The following is a 19083-nucleotide window of genomic DNA, read 5'->3' as shown; positions in this document are numbered from 1 at the left end:
GTAGAACAAAGACAAACGACCCCAAACATACACAACTGAACATAAACATTACATGGGCTAGAGGAGATACAGACTGCTCGATGATTTCGGATGAGCAAGTAGCTAATCTCGTACAACGTTTTATGAGTGATCATGGGACTTTGCTCGGGTATTCCTTGGTGACCGGATAGGTCTCAGAGTTCAACGGGATGGAATCAGGGAGAGTATTGACCGCGTTGACCCTGGAAACTCTAGAATCCGCTGGGCTGTCGTAATTTCTAGGAGAGCGTATTCTGTGGCTGCTCCAAATAGCTTGTGGCATATTGACGGACACCATAGCCTGGTTACTGTCAAGCGTAGGGGTATTGATGATTTTCCTTTAATTAACCTTTAATCTTTAACAAGGTACTCCCAAAACAATGTAAAAAAAAAAAAAAAAAAAAACTATACTCGCTTTGTTGTTGTGGGTTTTTTTGTTTAAATGTTCTACTAATAACAGAACTGTAGCATTGTCCTAGATTTGTTTCCCTCAGCGACGCAAAGGTTTGAGTGGCCATCAAGGGTGCGAAGTGATCAAAGGGGTGAAAATGTGAGGGTGTCTTACGACAGCCCAGCTGATTCCAGAGTCTCCAGGGTCAACATGGCCAATACTCTCCCTCTTCCATCCCGTTGATTGATCACTCATCATGAAACGTTCTACGAGATAGTCTAGTTGCTCATGCGAAATCATCGAGAAGCCCGTACTCCACAATACGACGTTTCAATGTCCACCTTGAAACAAGAAGCATTTGAGCTTTGTCCACGTGAAACCCGACGATCTTTGTTGCAGAAGCATAAAAATTAGAATTAAAATATTTAGAGAGGAAGAGCGGGTTTTCATTCAGACCCTCTATCCTGGTCGAATTGGGATTTGGAGATGCTGTTTTTTTGTGGGGGGAGGAAAACCGGAGAACCCGGATAAAACCCTCGAGCAAGGCGAGAACCAACCACAAACTCATCGCCGGGTCAAACTGGTGGGAGGCGAGGGTCACCACTGCGCCATCTCTGTTCTCCAAGAACTACCTCCGATATTGAATATCGAGTTCGGAAGACCTCAGGACTGGTCACAGAATACACTGCAAGGTTTGTGCAGTTTGATGAGTCGTGTCGTATCCATTCTCCATGCAAAAGAAATATATTTCCCAGTATTTCATTCAGTGCTGCCCTATGATACTGACGAAAGGTAGTAATTGCTGGAGAGCTACACTCGAGCCTTATTTGGATGTTCTCTCTCAATCCTACTTCCGCGGTGTTCCATTCCCGTTCGCACGCTTGTAGGAGATCGAAAGTTCCTGCCAATGTAACATATGTGTTTGGGGTCTTTGGTCTTTGTTCTACCCCTTCATATAATAAGGCTTCCTTCGTCCGCCATATTGCGTTCAGTAATTATAGAGCGTGAGCTGGGACCTAATGATGCGCGAAGGCGGTGCGCAGAAAATGTTGAATGAATATTGGACCATGTTGAACCAATATTTCGATCGTGAATGTGAATGAATATAAACCGTTGAATGTGAATGAATACATCCCGTAAATGTGAGTAAATATATTCGTGAATACGAAATACGTCGTTAAATGTGAATTAGTATATTTCTTGAATATAAATTTAGTTGTTGAATGTGAATAAATATATTCGTGAATAATAATAACAACATTAAATGTGAATGAATATAAACTTTGTGAATTTTGCACCATTTCGCCAACCATACAGAGGAGCGAATTTTTTTTAGAGGAGCGATTTTTTTGGAAACACAATTCGATCTGAGTCGATCTGAGTCGATCTGCCCCGATCTGTCCCTTATTGACGATTAATTCTTAAGATTTATACCTGTTTGCTTATTCTCGGAAAGTGGGAATTATATTGGATAGTTTTTAATCGGGTCATTGTGATCTCTTGATTTCTTGATCTCTTGTGAGGTTTGCATTTAGTTTTTGAGACTTCAGTACAGTTACGACCATTTTTCAAAAACAGATCGTCACGCACGTTGAGAATTCCATCGTAGGAACATTCACGCAGCTCACTGTCAAAGCCAACTTAAAACTTTAATCTGTTGTTATATGCTTTATTTCATGGATAAAAATGATACTGATGCCAGAAGAATAGATCGAAAACCATGCAATCAGCGCGAATCAAGGCGACCCAAGCAGCTCAAGCTGTGTGCGATGATAATGCTGCGTAGAGGTCATCTTGAGTAATAGCGAACAAGTAAAAATTAGAAGACTTTATGTTATGGGCTTGGAAAAAAAAAATTCAGAGACATTTTACAGTTATTCTAGTTGCTTTGAGCAAAATCTGAGCGATGGGCCACAATTTGGGCCGGGTGGACGGGCCGCGATTTTGCATCGTCTGCGGCAAAATGAGACTGCTTGCAACCCGGAGGGGGGGGGGGGTTACTCCCTTATATGGACTATATAGGTATGTGCGGCCCCAAAGGGTAGCGTTTTTCCGCCGTTTTAGTCATAAATAGGGTATCGATTTTGGCCATTTTGGTCTTAAATAGGGTATGGGTTTAGCAGTCTAGTCTTGAAATGGGTGTTTCTTGGAAGAAGCTACTCTTTTATGATGATCAATAAGACCGTCAACAAAAGCCCTTCATAACTTATGTTTAGGGCAACTGTGCCAGCTGCAATGGTCATGAATAGGGTACCGAATTTTTGCCCAGGTCATAAATAAGGTAGCAAAAATCGCAGATTTTGGCCATAAATAGGGTAAGGGTTTTGGGAAGTGGGCCACACACCCCCACACAACTTTTCCGGGAGTAGCCCCCGGGCTTGTAACTGACCTGTTTGGGCGACTCTTTTTTCACTACAGTCGGTTATCAACATCAAGGGACATCGGAAAGGTACCGTAGATTACTGCAGAGTATTCGCTGGACATCTGGTGGTACAAGAGGGTGTCAGTCATGTTTCTAAGATGACCTTGACTGATTTCTAAAATGGTCTAGAATGACCTAAATTGACGTTGAAATGACTGATTTCTAAAATGATCTAAAATGAGATACATTTACCTTGAACTGATAACCTTGGCTGATTTCTGAAATGATCTACACCGACCTAAAATGGCCTAAAATGACCTTCATAACAATCTTGGCTGATTTCTGAAATGACCCAAAATAAAGTTTACACTTTATTTTATTGGAACAATTAAAAATAGTAACTGCCAACAATCTTCGCGTTTGCGTTATAAGTTGTTCTGGTGACGGATAGCCTTTTGGAAGAGCTCAATAGCATGTTGATAATTTCTTTACGTGTTATGTTCCAAAATTGACATGTTGTTTATGTTTTAAAATGAATTAATAAGAAGGCATGGTACAATAATTTTTGTCTTTCCTGATTTTACTGACCCAGTTTTATTTTGTTAAACCAATTTCGTTTATGCTCGACGTAACTGACTTGTAACCCATGCCCTAAACGTCTACCTACCACAGTTGTGATTCCAAACTGGCGAGTACTCCTTACAGTCAGCTATCAGTAAAAGCTGCTTTGCCTTAAAGGGGTGCCTTAAGCCGGACGTATAGAAACAAAATAAAGAATTCATGACTTCTGGTATAGAAAAGTGCTCTGACATAACAAAGTTATAGCAAAAACTGCCAAATTTAAACTAGCGTACTACATGCAATGCCCTTAGACCCGCATCACTGTGCACAACAAGTTGCAGCGTGTCCACCCTTGCAAGTTTCGCGCAATGTTTAAGAGACCATATATACTTCAAGTACTCAAATTTTAAAACAGTGCATTGCAATAACACTGAAATTCCGTAACTCTTTTTTTGCACCAAAGTGGTCATTCACGTTCCAGTAACTACTTGTCCTCTTAGAGGTTTTTGTTATAAATGGGGACAAGAGTACCAGCAGAAAATTTCATTTGAAAGAGTACATACCTGGAATTACAGGTGTACGGGAAACCATGCCATGAGCAAGAGTAGCACATGAATAAACTGAGGATAACCCTGTCTTCCCAAATCATAAAAGCTACATCAATCAATGCCTCGCTGCTGGCGAACAACTAGGCACTTCACACCAATCAAAACCGCGTGGTAATCATCGAGAATTTCCTCGGGAATTCCCGGCCGTTTGCGCGGCACCCACCACGTTTTAGCAAGCGCTAGTTTTTTCACTCGTTAGAGACCACTGAAAGTCACTTAAATCTTGGTTTCACTTAGCAGGCCACATGTACTGGTAGCAAACGTAACCACCATGTTTGATCTTTTAGCCAGGTTTAAAGGTCATTCATTTCAGAAATCAGTCATGGCTATTTTCGATCATTTAAGGCCATTTCATAAATAGTCATGGCTATTTTAGATCATTTCAGGTCATTTTCGAAATCAGTCATGGTTATTTTCGATCATTTAAGGTCATTTCAGAAATCAGTCATGGCTATTTTAGATCACTTAAAGTCATTTTAGAAATCAGTGCAAGGTTGTTTTCGATCATGTTAGATCATTTCAGAAATCAGGGAAGGTTATTTAAGGTCATTTCAGAAAACAGTCGTTATTTTAGGTCATTTTAGAAATCATTCAAGATTATTTTCGATCATTAAGCTCATTATAGGTCATTCTTGTTTTAGTAACTAGTTTTCTTTCCGGATCTTTCACAGGTGACCGAAGCTCGCAAACATACAGTAGGGGTGTTTTCCATTATGCCAAAAATTCTGGAAATTTCGGTCGGAAGTCTAATGGAAAGGCCCGTTTCGGTTCGATCTGACCGGAATATTCGGGACCTCCCCTTTGACCGGGGGGAGGCGCGGTGGCCTCATGGTTAGTGCGCTCGTCTCCGGATCGAGCGGTCTTGGTTCGAGCCCTGGCCGGGGACATTGTGTTGTGTTCTTGGGCAAGACACTTTACTCTCACAGTGCCTCTCTCCACCCAGGGGTATAAATGGGTACCGGCGAACTTAATGCTGGGGGTAACCCTGCAATGGACTAGCATCCCATCCAGGGGGGAGTAGAAATACTCCTAGTCGCTTCATACTACAGAAACCGGGATAAGCTCCAGCCTGATGGGCCACTTAGCTCGCATGCAGACTTTACCTTTACCTTTACCCCTTTGACCGGTCCGACCGAAATTTGCCGTTCAATTTTGATCGACAAACCGGTTCATTGCCTTACTTCTCTTCAGTAGATTTCACTTATGCAGGGTAAGGAATAAAAAATGGCAAGAGCTAATTCCCTTGGTTAACCCAGTTTGATCGGAAATTGTCGTTCCATTTTCCTCGGGTAGCTGGCTGTGGACTATGACCGGTCGGTTTGGCATACTGGAAAGCACCCTAGTACTCAGGTTACACCACAGTCGAAGTACAACGAATGATACTACTATATATCTTGGACACTCTATTACTCTTTACATGGAATGCTTCGTTTTTACCGGAAGACTGCTATTCGCCCTACATAAGCTACATCTTATGGTCTTTACATTTAGAAGAAACTGAAAACAAATCAATGCATGATAAACGAAATATTTCCTTTCTCTTCAAAACGTTTAACATTTGTCCGAGTAAAAGACAAAACTTGTCCTCACGTTTGGCTCCCCGAAGACGACATATTTGAGCGTATGATTTTGGCTTTCCAAGACTAAAGAAAAATGCTTGTATTCGTGTGGGAAAGTTGTCCCTTGGTTTCCTCTTATTTAAAGAAATATTCCGAATATTTTAAATATTCCAACCTAGCATTTAATGTCGCCACGTTTTCGCTGTCTTGAGTTAAACTTCGTGGAACAGCGAAACCTACAATGTACGTTAAATTAATTTCGCACCCTGTCAAACTCAAATTTCGCCGCCTCAAACTCGCATGAACTTAAATTTGTCCTTCATTAGGGGACTTGAGATTTGAGTGACTTTTCAATTCTAGTCTATAGGCTTCACATTATCACATCACATACCCATCTCATCCCATAAGCTACCCTCTCTACTTAAACCAACACCAAGAGCGAGAATCGTTCTCGTATTCAAATTCGTACTCGTAGTCCAATCTAAACTAATAATCCTAATTACTGCCACCTCTCTACAACGGCCACTTTATTCTGTGCCATATTTTGCTGATGTGGAGAAGGATTCGACCATATATGTCTGTGAATTTGACAAAAGATTTCGCTATACTTTCAGTTTAAATATCAACAATAATAATCCTCTTTAAATCCTCAATTATTGTATTCTAGCTTAGTTCTTGTACTCTTTGTAGAAGCTCAGGTTTCAGGAACACATTCTCGTCCACTTCTCCTTGAGCAGCTAAAATATCCTTCAGAACATTCGGGTCCCACTTGAAAGTCACCACAGCAGCAGGGACCTACACAAAGATCAACAGCAAGATTCTCGTTCCTGTTTTCATACAGCTTCGATACACCACTTTGGGAGAATATGGTATTTGGGTTTTAGTCTAGTCTGGCCAGACACTTTTTTGGCTTCGATTTATTTTTCCTCGACCACGCGAGAGCGGACGCGAAAAATAATGTCTCTTCCTCGAGTCCCGTTAGGGCTTTCTCAAATCCTCTGCGGTTGGTACTTTTGCTTGCGATCTCGACGAACTCAAGACAAAATAGAAAGTCTGTGGACAGAGTATTTTTAGTCTTTCGATCATGTTCATTACGGGTAGTCTCTTTAATCATTCAGCTCGTCACGCAGTGTTTTCTGAAGCCTCTAACGGTTTGTCGCGCCGATTTAAAATCTGAAGTTAAGTTAAAAGAACTCATTAACTTTAAACAGCAACAGATATTGCGTAAACTACATCAGAGACACTTGCCAGAACTTCGTGGCAGGAATGTTTCGCCGTCAGAAACTGAATCTCGCTCAGACGTTTCTCGACCTTTATTGTGGGAGTGGGGAGAGGGGGGGAGATAAATTGAGCGAGCGAAAGAAACTTTATATTATTTATCCAGATGTAATTTTTGCTAGCAAATTAAAAAAAATCGATTCTCACAGATAAATAAAAACTGAAACGAACGCACAGAAATAAGAACGGGGCGTACGGAGGTAATATAATGTGAGAGCTATGATACAATTTGTAGAACTTGCAACATGGTACAAGATTAAACTCTTTAGTGGTTGGAAAGTTTAGAGAGAAACCACACTCCGGTTAATTTTAGTCGGCAAAAATTTGTCACACTTAAATACAATAGAAAATACTTTTTTTTTAACAAAGATAACGACAAATATAGCGGGAAATTGATGAAATTATACATCAAGAATTGCCAAGGTTGTTATCATCGTATACAGGCAAAAACTAACGATAGATAGATCCGACGTTTCGGCGACATCTTGGCGCCATTGTCAAGGGAAACTAATTAAATATGCGATTTCAAGGGTAACTAAGAGTTCAGAGTTTCTAATTTGCATAAGTTAGACAAAGACTTTAGCGCGAACTGAGTCTGATTGTACATTTAAACACGGTCGTAATTGTTTAATGAGTAACATCTCATTAATGAGACAATCAAACTTGTTGTGGCATTTTTTCAACACGCTAAAACAATTGCGAAGGTCATCCGGAATCCTGCCTGCCTGCGTTATCATCGTGTAGTGTAAAGTGTTTTGAAATTCCCCTGCATGTACTTACCAAACCTAAGTCGATCAGAGAAGCGTTGTCATCTGTTAATTGTCTTGTCGCCTCGGACAAGACAAATGGCTGCCAGTCGGACACGAGTGACTGCCGAACAAACTCGAACACATCCCGAAGTTTTTCTCGGGAATAAAATGTTCCTGTCATAACAAAGAGAAAGATCGACTCTTATTAAATATGCAGCCGACTGAGTCAATACTCAAGTGAAGAAATGTGGAAATAAATCAAGCATTCATACGTACCTTGTAGGATGATGCCGTCAGGAAATCGAACCCGCAACAAAGTGAAACGGTAGATCTTGGATGGACGCTTCTCTGCTTCACGCATAGCGCGAGTTCTGAGCTGAGAATTGCGTTCAACTTCCTCGGTTCTAGAAAATGGAAAGAAAGGAGGATGAATAAGCGAACGAACGAACGAACGAACGAACGGGCGGACGGACGCACGAACAAACGCACACGCACGAACGAACAAACGAACGCACGCACGCACGAAAAGTCTTAGGTAGCGACGACACTACGCCAGAGTAATTTAAAAACGCAGCTTTAATTCTACGGTTAGGCCTGTCTCCACAATAATCCGTTTGGAAAACGGAGCTTTTCGAAAATGCTCTTCAAACCGGAAGCCTTTGAAAACGCTGGTTTTCGTTTTCGGGCAGACGGAAAACATTTTGAAAACGGACCTTTTAGAAACCGATGGCGTCACGATCCATGTGATTTCCATGGTTGAGTTTTCCTCAAACACAAATCCAAAATGACCGGTGATTGTTGCGTTTTTAAATTCCTCCAGCGTAGTGTGGACGGAAAACATTCCATGCGTTTGCAGAGTAAAATCCTCCGTTTTTAAATTCCTCCGGCGTAGTGTGGAGGGGGCCTTACGAGAATACAACAACGATTAGCCTTGGTTAAAAAAAAAAAAAAGAAAATAACGGAAAGATGGCAAGGTTTGGCACGCATGATCTAAAGGTTAAAGAATGATAACGCTGAAGCATGCATTCACAGTGAAAGTAAAATCAGATATAAACTTATGGATGAACAAAAAACGACAATCAGCTAATTCAAGTCAAATTCAAGTTCTAAGTTGTGGTGTTTTGATCAAAACCAAAGACTTCTAAAAAGACTATTCTCAAATCCTGACCTTGCTATTTGTTCCCTTTTGACTTCATCAGCACTCTTGGTAAAGAAATCACTGGGGACTTCAAAATGGCTAGCTTGACTGCTTGGCTTGTAGACCTACAAAGATCGGAGTAACAGAAAACAGTAAGGGAAGGACAGTTGATGTGTATGCGTCAATGAAATCCTGAGACCGTTGGAAAATATTTCTCTGCCACAAATTTGTGTGGCCATAACCAAAATCGGCGTGGTGCACAACTGCAAAAGGAGATGCAAGACAGACGCAGGCTTCGTTATATCACGGTTATAGTCGAACATCATTTATTTACCTTTTATAATAGATTCATGACAAACAAGAAAAAGCAACCTCCACTTTAGATGTAGGTAGAATATCGTCAAGGCTGAGGTTACCTTTAAGCATCGATCGAGTTTTGGCTTCAAAGCTTCACTGCTGACCAAGACTTCTTTGAATACCTTCAGTCGTTCGCAGTCAGCACACGCCTCCTTTGGCAAAACAAAAAACTTCTCTTCGGAATCTGAAAACAAACAAATAGAGAAAAGTAAACACTTAGTTTAATATTTGATGCAATATATCAAAGTCGTTTAAGGTAAATTAATCGCAGTAGCAAAAATCAAACAGCTGACTTTCGACTGAAAGTATTTGACTTGTTGGCTGCAACGCAACCACCGCTTTTTAGTACAAACTATAAACGTGATGAACCCCAGCTCCGCTAACTAAAGCCTCTGATTCGCTCTCGTTAACATAAAAGCTCGTGAATATCCTGGTTCTCCCTGTCCAATGATAATTAACGCCGGCGGCTCGAACGATTGTTCACGTCGGCTTGTCAACGACAAAACTTTCCCAATTAGCAACATCGCTAAAGAATGCAGGCTCTGTTGAGACAAATCAGAGATCGAATTCTAATCCAGGAAAGTTCTCGCTCTCCCAATCACCAGTAAACAGACACCTGTCAATAAACTGAACACGTGATCAGCTGTCCAAGGCACTAAAATTTCAAGGAAAAGTAGACGTTATCCAGGGTCAGTTATTGTACCTTCTACTGAAAGAACTTTATCTTCAAAACCGCAGGCGAGAAGGAATTCAGCAGCCCCTCTGATGGGCACCACGCGCTCCTGAGTGAATGCAAAATAATACACAGTGTTTAAATACACAGGGTGCTACACGCTGCAGATTTCAGATTTTACAACTGGGGCCAACAGGAAATTACAAATTATCATCCAGAAAATCAAATATAAAAATTTTAAGGCTTATAGATTTTGTTCCCAAAGTTTAAGTGATAAGTTTGGGGGGCAAATCTATAGGTATTTATGGTAAATTGTCGGCACTGAAAACCCCTCCGAGAGATTTTTCTTGCATCATCCCAATGAATCACTGAATGCAACACCAAAAAATCAGTGCAAAGAAAGAAAATGGATGAGTAGAATGTTTGTGTCATTAAATGAATTACCTGAAATATTTTGTTGCTTTGTTTTATTTTTTGATACTTTTCCTCTTCAGGGTTCTTACAAACGTTGTCAAGGTATCTAAAAGAAGAGAACAACCAATTTATCTTAACCCTTTATTAGAATGAAAGTAGAACACTCGTCTGGTCTTTTAATCTAGCAAGTAATGACCATTGCCTACAGGAGATTTCAATCTTAAAAAAGTTTCAAAGAAAAGCCTTTGTCGTGAGATTTCAAGCTAAGAAGCCTGTTAATGGGCTTGTTTTGTGTTACTGGGTGTGTTGTTGAATATTTTAATTTAATAAACTGCTTACCTACAGAGTAAGTCAACACACGCCTTCACCTTTTCCTTATCTTTGTTAAGAGAGTATATCATTGAGCAAGAGGAAGTCAAGGATTCTTCATGATAATGCTGAAAAAAAAAATGATAGTTCACCAACACATTTGAAAATCATTTTAAGCTTAATAATATTATGATTTATTAATTTATCATTAATTCAAAACTTTGCTACACAAAAGTGGACTTAATACAATGGAATTGTCATCTGAACTTAATTAACATACATGTACAGAACAGACATATCCTTACAGACAACTCCATAGTAAATACAACTATTTATAACAGACATATTTGGACACTCTGCCCAGACACTTGGTTGACAATAAGGGCACACTGCCCAGACACTTAGATGATCATATGGACACTCTGCCCAGACACTTGGATGATAATGTGGACATTCAAACCACACATTCGGATGTCTATAACTGTTTTCCATACATGTACATGTAGGTACCTTATGAAGACAATCAGAAAGGTGTGCATCTATTTCACTTTGTAAAGCTGTGACTGGGCACAGAGGACAGCTGAAGTATACTCCTTCATGGGCAAGCACAGTTGAGCAATCTACTTCAGTTGGCTGAGCATATCAGGAATAGAAAACACAGTTAAAAAAATTTTAGTTATCAGCATATGTTTGTTAGCGGTTACTATGCCACAGTTTCTGACAAAGAGATGCCATTAGCCATGTGGCACTATCTACAACAACATACATATCCAGCCAGTTGTTTATCATGGTGGTTATTAGTAGACTAGAGTATATCTGACCTCAGCAGTAGACTGAAGGCTCTTTTGAAGTTCTCTGGCCTGGCTAGCCCCTTGGTATGCCATCTCCTGTCTCACTGAAAATGTACACAAAATACAATGTATGCATCACATGAGAGTAAACATCCACATTGATTTTTGCCCCACGGAGAATGAACAGCTCACATGCAACAGGCTCAAGTAACTGTTGTTTTATCTTTTATAAGTTTGAATAACTAGAATTATTAAAAACTGCATCATTTGATGATGCAATTCAAGAGTTTTCATAGGCTTGCACTGTAGCCATCATGGGTTATGAGTCATTGTTATCTCTCAGTTAGTATGCACGCTGTGATTAGTCAATTTAGCGGGCCGTATTTTACTGTACGGCTCGCTAAAATTTAAAGCTGTTTTCGTTGTCAAAATGTTTCATGATTTATTGCCAAGTGTTCTTAACTTTTTTAGCAAGTAAAAGTTTAAACTTTCTTTTACTTCTGATATTGTGTATTAAAACCTGCTAACGACTTAAAAGTCACTTAACAACGATTTCAAATTGACTTGTTTTGCTTTCGAAGTACATCAGAAATTTGAAGCCTCTCTGCCTGTATATAAATCGTTCCCAAACCTTTCAAACACAGTAGAGATATAATGCAGTAAATATCTTACTAACCTCATTTTCTCGGTCTGTACTGTAAGTTATGGAGCAAGTTTTCTCCCCCTCAATTTATGACCCACGCGCTTCGTGCTTGGGCCATAAATCGATGGGGAAAAAACTTGCTCCGTAACTTACAGTACGGCCCTTGACCTCAGTTAGTAAGAGGCATTTATACCATGCTCTAGAAATATGGTGAGAGTATGCATAATTTTTGGGGGGTTTTTATCCTTATTTTATTTCAATCAGTTTAAGAACTATCTTTTGGGGGCATTTTTAATAAAACAATTATTCCACACAGGCTTGTTGGATATGACATTATTATAGCCAACCTGGTGCAATGCGCCTCATTCGCTATCTACCATCTCATATCCAATGCCTGCTCCTGGAATAATTTTTAAATATAAATATTTGACACAATACTACATTTGACAAATAACCTTCTCTCTTGAGCTGATTCAGATTAAGAGCATTTTCTGTGCTTGCACTTTGAGAAGTTGATGACGTTGGTCCACTATGTTTCCAGGTGGCTGTAGCAGACTTTGGTTTCTTCACAGCATTTTTTTCATGAACAGACATCCTTTCCAAAGCAGCCTAGCATGGGTAGAAAAACTTGGCATTTTGCTAACTAATAAATCATTTATTTCAATCTGGGATCAATAAAATTTCAACTTCTTCTCTAAATAATTATGTGTCACTAGTACCCATTTTAAACACCTGGGTGCAGAGAGACACTGTGAGAGTACAGTGTCTTGGCCAGAAACACAACACAATGTCCCTGGCCAGTGCTCGATCCAGAACTGCTTAATCCAGAGACGAGTGTACTAACCATGAAGCTACAATGCTTCCCACACAGCCTTCATCAGTCCGAGCATTATAATTTATTTAGTGAATCTCTGTACAAAGATGAACATTATTTTGTTACACATAGCTATCGTGATCCACACAGGTAGAGCAGCAGCTTAGTATTTAAAAATCACTATTTAGTAATCAATACTCACCAGCCCTGCTCTTTGTGCATCTGAGCTTGGTGCTGTTCTAGCAGTTGGCATCTGTGAAGTTGAGGCTTGCTGTCTTGAAGAAGGCCTGCTATCACCTTCCAAGGTGTGGCCCTCGCCAGCCTTCTTGAACTTATACTCTAGTTTGGCTTTTTCAAAGAGCTTCTTCATTTTGAAATCAAAAGTCTGAATTTGTCATCATTCAGTAGAACTTAAAATTTACAGTTGCACCTAAGAGACAAAGGAAAAAGAAATTAAAAAGATGAAAACAATAAAAACCAGAAACATTCTCATCCCTAGACCAACCAAGATCAAAACGATCAATGATCAAAACATGGCTCTGGAGATACATGTTTTGATTGGCTAGATTCTTGGACTAAGATTTTTACTAATTCAATGCTGATATCCTTCCCTGTGAATTAGGGAATATCTTAGTCCAACATAGCTACCCAATCAAATCATGTCTCCAGGGAAACCTATTTCTTCTGCTCAGGTGATGTCAGGTAAGACAGACAAGCAGCAGACAAGAACAATGGTACGTCTTAGTGCTATTTGAAAAAATCATGACACTTCCGACCACATTGCTAAGCACCTGAGAACAAATATGTGTAAAAGTCTACAGATGTAAATGTATCATGCATTGATGTTGGTCATCACAAGACAATACAAACTTGTCTGTAGTTGAGATGTGAATTGTACATGATAAATGGATCAACCAGACATCCTAGTATATATGCATGATCTTATAGCTTTCATAGATATTTAGGCAACGACGTGATCCGTAAAATTGAGAAGAACGACATTGTTTTTGCTTCCTGAATCTGGTAAGCTCAGCTATAATGCATGGATGAAATGGACTTGAGCTTTGACTTCAGTTTCAAAGAGTCTTCGTAATCCAAATAAAAATGGTTTTGCATGCACGATGTAGAAACAACTTCACATAGAAAAAATTCTTACTCTACAAAAAAAATCCTTACTCTAATTTTAGGCTTTAAATATGGTTACCAACCTTATTTCCAGAATTTTCCTTTTCATGTTTCACTTTGAACAGGCTCAACTTTAGAGGTGACAGCGGCAAATTTGGAAGCATGAGTAGTAGGGCTATTCCCAGTACTACTCACATTATTCAAGATGGCGGATCAGAGGGGTTCGGAGAGCCTCTTGAATCAAGCAGAGAGTATGTGGAAAATGCTGGATGATATGGCTGAGTCAGATCCCGAAGCATATAAGAAGTTTATCGACAAGACTTTGAAGGATGGAGCTACCTCCTTCAAGCCACCGGAACCTTGTTTTTGCATCAGTACTATTTTGGTAAGCATAGCAACGGGCACTTTCACTTTCTTATAGCTCATGTAAAGTTAGTGATTTTTTTCTTCGCCACCTCAAACTTTCTGAAGGAAATTATGTGTCGTTAAAGGAATGGGTACGATTCCGTGTACAGTTTCTAACATACCGTCCTTCAATCATTGGCATTTCAGCTTCCGTCTGTGATCACCCATGAGCTGTTTGTGAACATTTGTAGTTGGGAACAAATGATTGCTCCAAAGTCAGAAAACGACCCAATTCCCGTGATGGCCGGGGAGCTTCAGGAAAAAACAGAAGGAAAATCGACATATTCTGTAGTTGATGTTATTGTTAATCCAGTTGTCACTAAAGGTGTGTCGAACAGTAAAGATCGCAAAAACCTTCTTGTGCATGTCGCTTTGGATTACATCGAGAACACCAAAAAGATACAAGTTTCAAGAAAATATAAAAACTCAAAAAAGCCTTTCAAAGGTGATCCAAAGAATTTGCGAAAATATTTACGGCATGGAAGGGAACAAGGAATCAATCCAACGAATCCTGAGCAACAGAAGCCTGGGGTTTCTGAGAACCCAGAATCATTATTGAAACAACTTTCATCAATAGCAGTATCTGACAGCCAGCCTGATAGAAATGCACCACTTGACTTGTTTGAGCGATCAGCAGAAAAACCGAAAAAATGCTTGATTGAGGAAGTGTCATCAACAAATACAGCACCACAGCCAACAACACCAAATTATGAAGTTCTTGTGAAAGATGCAGAGAATTCCAAGCCAAAAAGGATCATTATTAAAGTGGGCTTACCAAATGTTGCATCATCTTCTCAGTGCCAACTGGATGCTTGTGAGGTATGGAACTAACTGCAAGCATAATATTTACTCACTTCCAGACCTGTCAACCCTCCCTTTTTGGCCAGAAGTTTTATGTTTTTTTGTCATGTCTTCCAGACTCCTGACAAAGATAGGAAACCTCTTGCTTTTTCTGAGAAAAAATATGGACTGAAAAAAAAGTGATAAAAATGATGGTTCTAACAGCTTATTTTAATCTTGCAAATCTGTGATTCACACTTACAGATCACTTTTTTTTTCTTCTGTTGTGCCAATAAGTGGGGTATAAGTGGCATAATGTCCAGGTTTTTTTGAGTCTACCTCCAGATTTTTCACTGTTGGGGGCTGGCAGGTCTGTACTTCCTGATAATTGAATTTAAGTACCAGTCTTTGTTGTGAAGCTGGATCTAAAATTTCATTCCTGAACAGTCTTTGGTCTCTGAAAAGTGCAAAATGGATACTTAAGATGCAATCCTCCTCACTCCTTTTGTTTTTAATTCCTCCCTATCCCCCCCCCCCCCCCCCCCCCACCCTCAACCATCAGAAATCTTCCACTCTCTAACTAATGTAAACTTTTCTTTTTTTCTTTGTTGTAGACTGAACTGTCACTGGATGTTCCGGGAGTTTACAGACTCAATGTTGAGCTGGCACAGAAAGTTGACCCTGAACAAACAACAGCCACTTTCAACACCAATGCACACAAGTTGGTAGTGAAACTTCCAATTCTATCTTGATGGCAACACACTGTTTTCATTTGCCACTGGCAGCAATTTCACAGAGTTTGCATTTTTCAATGATAAATCTGACATGGGTGTTTTTTTTTTTTTTTCAAACCTGGAAAAAAGTTTGTGAAGAAAGTGTATTTTCGCATCCTCAGAAATGAATAAAGCTTGTCTGTCTTCATGTAAATTTGTTTTACATGTACATTCTTCATGCAGGTACCATTTAGATTAATTCCAGTGGTAAATCAAACCACAACACATGGCTTACTGATGATTGTGTTCCTGAATCATTCGAAACATACAAGATCCTTTGCAGGCGATGACACTTACAGTACTCCTGAACGTAAAATCCTGCTTGAATCAAGCGTAAGACTTTGAGGCTATCAAAACGTCAGTTCTTAGCAACAACAATATAATCCTTTTCAAGGCAAGTCTCTTGGAAGATCAAAGCATAGACGAACTACTAAACACCGCTAAAAACTCTTAATATGTAGACTAGAACAGGCACTGTATTTCACAAAGATCATGGCACAAGTAAATCTCTTAAAAGGTTTCAAAACCAGGTCACAAAATCAAACTGTGTTGGGAAACTGCTCATAAAATTTAGTAGCAAAGTAGAACCAGAAGCATATGCTTCTGGTATAACATGTTAAATACCTGCTGTCAAAGAGTGTAATAATGAAATATGAAGAATTGAGATAATTAAAGAAGTTGAGCATACTCTGCCAACTTTGCTAACCCTTTAATGGAACGATCCTTGAAATTTGGGTGGCCGGTTTAAGGCGATGACACTCCAAACACTCACCGCCCCCCACCCCCGCTCCCATCTTTCGTTTATTTTTGCATTTATTTTATGGCCGGCTCACTATTTGCACCTGGATGTTTTTAATTTCGCGCTACGTAAATATTTACATGAACGATACTGTTGCAATAACTAAGACCCTGAAAAAGTCAAACAGAACAAAGTCGTCTGCACGATGCGGTTGATCGCAGATCGAAGCGCGTTCACGCACACTTTTTAAGTGTCCGGGCGAGAAACCGAGCTGTACAAATAGTGAACAATCTGTTTTGAATCTGTTTTCAATTTGTTTTGATTTATATAATGAAGTTGGAGCTCCCTTTGTATGTATCTAAATCTGAACGGCCATTCACCGCTCTCTCGGGGCATGAACGCTGAGCATGAGCTGACTGACAGAATATCTTCAAAGAGAGCTTCTGACTCTCCCCATATAAAAACCGCCAAAATACCAGCAATAACCTTCAAAGTTATATTGCTGCCGTCTTGTATCAACAAATCGTTCTCAACTCGATCGAGACTGAACTTGGAACATTGAGTGCCTCATTAGAAACATAGGCACGCAAGGCGTGCAAGAGTTATTTTTTTTGTGAACTATAAGTCTCGGAGATAGGCACATTCATGGAACTGTTTACAGTAATGATTTGGTTGATTTGACAAGTTTTTTTGGTTGCGATGTACAGCAAGAAAGAAACTGGGAGTTTATGATGTACATAAGATGTTACATCGGTAATGGTAAGATAACTAAATAGTAAGCCATAAAATGTTTGACTGAACAAACTACAGTAATCTGACACGTCTCCAGATTAATGTAGATACCATCTTATTTTCTAACAGGCAATTTTATTCGTTCTTTGATACAACCCACACTGTGATTGGTCTGACACGCGCACATGCATAACTCCCTCACTCACCGATCACGTAGCCCTTCCCCCCGGGGGGGGGGGAACTTCCTTATATGGGCTATATAGGTCTGTGCGGCCCCGAAGGGTATGGTTTTTCAGCCGTTTTGGTCATTAATAGGGTATCGATTTTAGCTGATTTTGGCCATTTTGGTCATAAATAGGGTACGGTTTTTGCACTCTAGCCTTGATATGGGTATGCTTTAAGAAGAAGCCACTTTTTCATCATTATCGAAAAGAAAATCAACAAAAGCCCTTCACAAATTTATACGTTTACGGTAATTTAACATTGGTTTGAACTACGGAGCTAATTATAACGCAGTTCTGAAACAGGGTTTTGATTTGAGGGTCAGGTCGTAAATAGGGTTTCGAATTTTTGGTCAGGTCATAAATAGGGTAAGGAATATCGCAGATTTTGGTCATAAATAGGGTAAGGGTTTTGGGAAGCGGGCCGCACACCCCCAACCAATTTTTCTGGGAGTACCCCCTCGGGAGCCCTTCCAGCCCCCAAGAGGAATTTTTGCTCAAAAATACTCAAGTTAAGAGAACTTTTCGCATTTTATACGAGTAGTAAGTTTACTCTTTTTACACAACACAACGCAACAACACTACTTCACCGAAAATTTAAAGAAAGAGAAAAAGACCTCTCTGACACGTTGAAAGTCTGATTTAATTAAATTGCACTTTAACTTGGTGCCACACAGTCTTCAAAGAACATTTGAACAGTTTTCATACTTTTTACCTTTAAAAATATCGGACTGAAAAGAATGTCATAAAATGCTCATCAAATAAAAATATTAAACTGCTACTGCAGAGACGTAAAAACACTCTAGAAAGAAAAGCTTCTTTTTTGTTTAATATCCTGGGAACAATAGCCGATAACTTGTAAGCTCTAATTGAATTTACTCCCATACGAAAAACAAAAGTGTCGAGTTACCATTTGTAACTAAAAATAGTAAACATCTCGTGGGAACAAGTGGCGACGATTCGTCAGCTCTAATTGAATTTACTACCTTGTGAAAAACAAGAGAGTCAAATTACCCATTGTAACTAAAAAATAAAAATATCTCGTCATATTTGCATGCAATAAGAACAAAACAATCGTTACCTGCACTTACTATTGTAAACGTTAGAGCTGCTTCAAATCTAAATAGTCTCGTCTCCTCTAAAACATGTCCTAAGAACTAAAAGCGACGATTCGTGACCTCTAATTGAATTAACTCCTTGTGAAAAACAAAAGTATCAAGTTACCCTTTGTAATTAAAAATAAAAATATCTCGTGCATTTGCCTACTACTCATGAACTGCTTCAAAACTCAAGACTCATCTCGTTCATAACTAGCCACCATTTCACTGAAAATTATGCACTCTAAAACAGCCCAATGTACGTATGTAACCGTCACACTCTCCTCCAAACCGGACTAAAAATCACAAACCGACAACATACACGTCACTCTTTATTTTTCAATTACCAAAGTCCTTGTGTTTATACTTACCTTGTGTTTCTCACGTACCATTTACCTTTACAACAAGAAATTTGATTGGCTGTTCATAGTAGATCCAATCTGATTGGTGTGACATACATACATCTCTCACTCACTCACTCACTCACTCACTCACCCATTGACCCGTCCATAACATACCCGACGCGCCGACTAAGAGGTATTTTTT

General features: G+C 39.5%; 2 protein-coding genes across 2 annotated transcripts; one reads left to right on the top strand and one right to left on the bottom strand.

Moving 5' to 3' along the window:
- Positions 1 to 5308: 5308 nt before the first annotated feature.
- On the bottom strand, positions 5309 to 13936 carry LOC110054198 (UBX domain-containing protein 6-like). Its single transcript, XM_020760553.2, has 13 exons — positions 13874 to 13936; positions 12868 to 13095; positions 12307 to 12460; positions 11239 to 11312; positions 10928 to 11050; positions 10448 to 10545; positions 10139 to 10214; positions 9725 to 9803; positions 9081 to 9205; positions 8695 to 8789; positions 7803 to 7930; positions 7558 to 7700; positions 5309 to 6294 (listed from the first exon to the last, which is right to left on the bottom strand). The coding sequence occupies exons 2-13, from the start codon at positions 13033 to 13035 to the stop codon at positions 6163 to 6165; spliced, it is 1395 nt and encodes a 464-aa protein (XP_020616212.1). The 5' UTR covers positions 13036 to 13095; positions 13874 to 13936; the 3' UTR covers positions 5309 to 6162.
- A 24-nt stretch (positions 13937 to 13960) lies between these two features.
- LOC110054197 (PIH1 domain-containing protein 2-like) lies at positions 13961 to 16466 on the top strand. The gene is made up of 3 exons (XM_020760552.2): positions 13961 to 14175; positions 14343 to 15014; positions 15590 to 16466. The coding sequence occupies exons 1-3, from the start codon at positions 13996 to 13998 to the stop codon at positions 15725 to 15727; spliced, it is 990 nt and encodes a 329-aa protein (XP_020616211.1). The 5' UTR covers positions 13961 to 13995; the 3' UTR covers positions 15728 to 16466.
- The last annotated feature ends 2617 nt before the right edge of the window (positions 16467 to 19083 follow it).

The sequence above is a fragment of the Orbicella faveolata genome, unplaced genomic scaffold (assembly GCF_042242905.1).
Source record: "Orbicella faveolata isolate gen_17 unplaced genomic scaffold, um_ofav_v1 contig_1, whole genome shotgun sequence".
Taxonomy (NCBI): Eukaryota; Metazoa; Cnidaria; class Anthozoa; order Scleractinia; family Merulinidae; genus Orbicella; species Orbicella faveolata.
The sequence above is the reverse complement of the archived record's forward strand: the minus strand, read 5'-3'. Positions and strand labels throughout refer to the sequence as shown.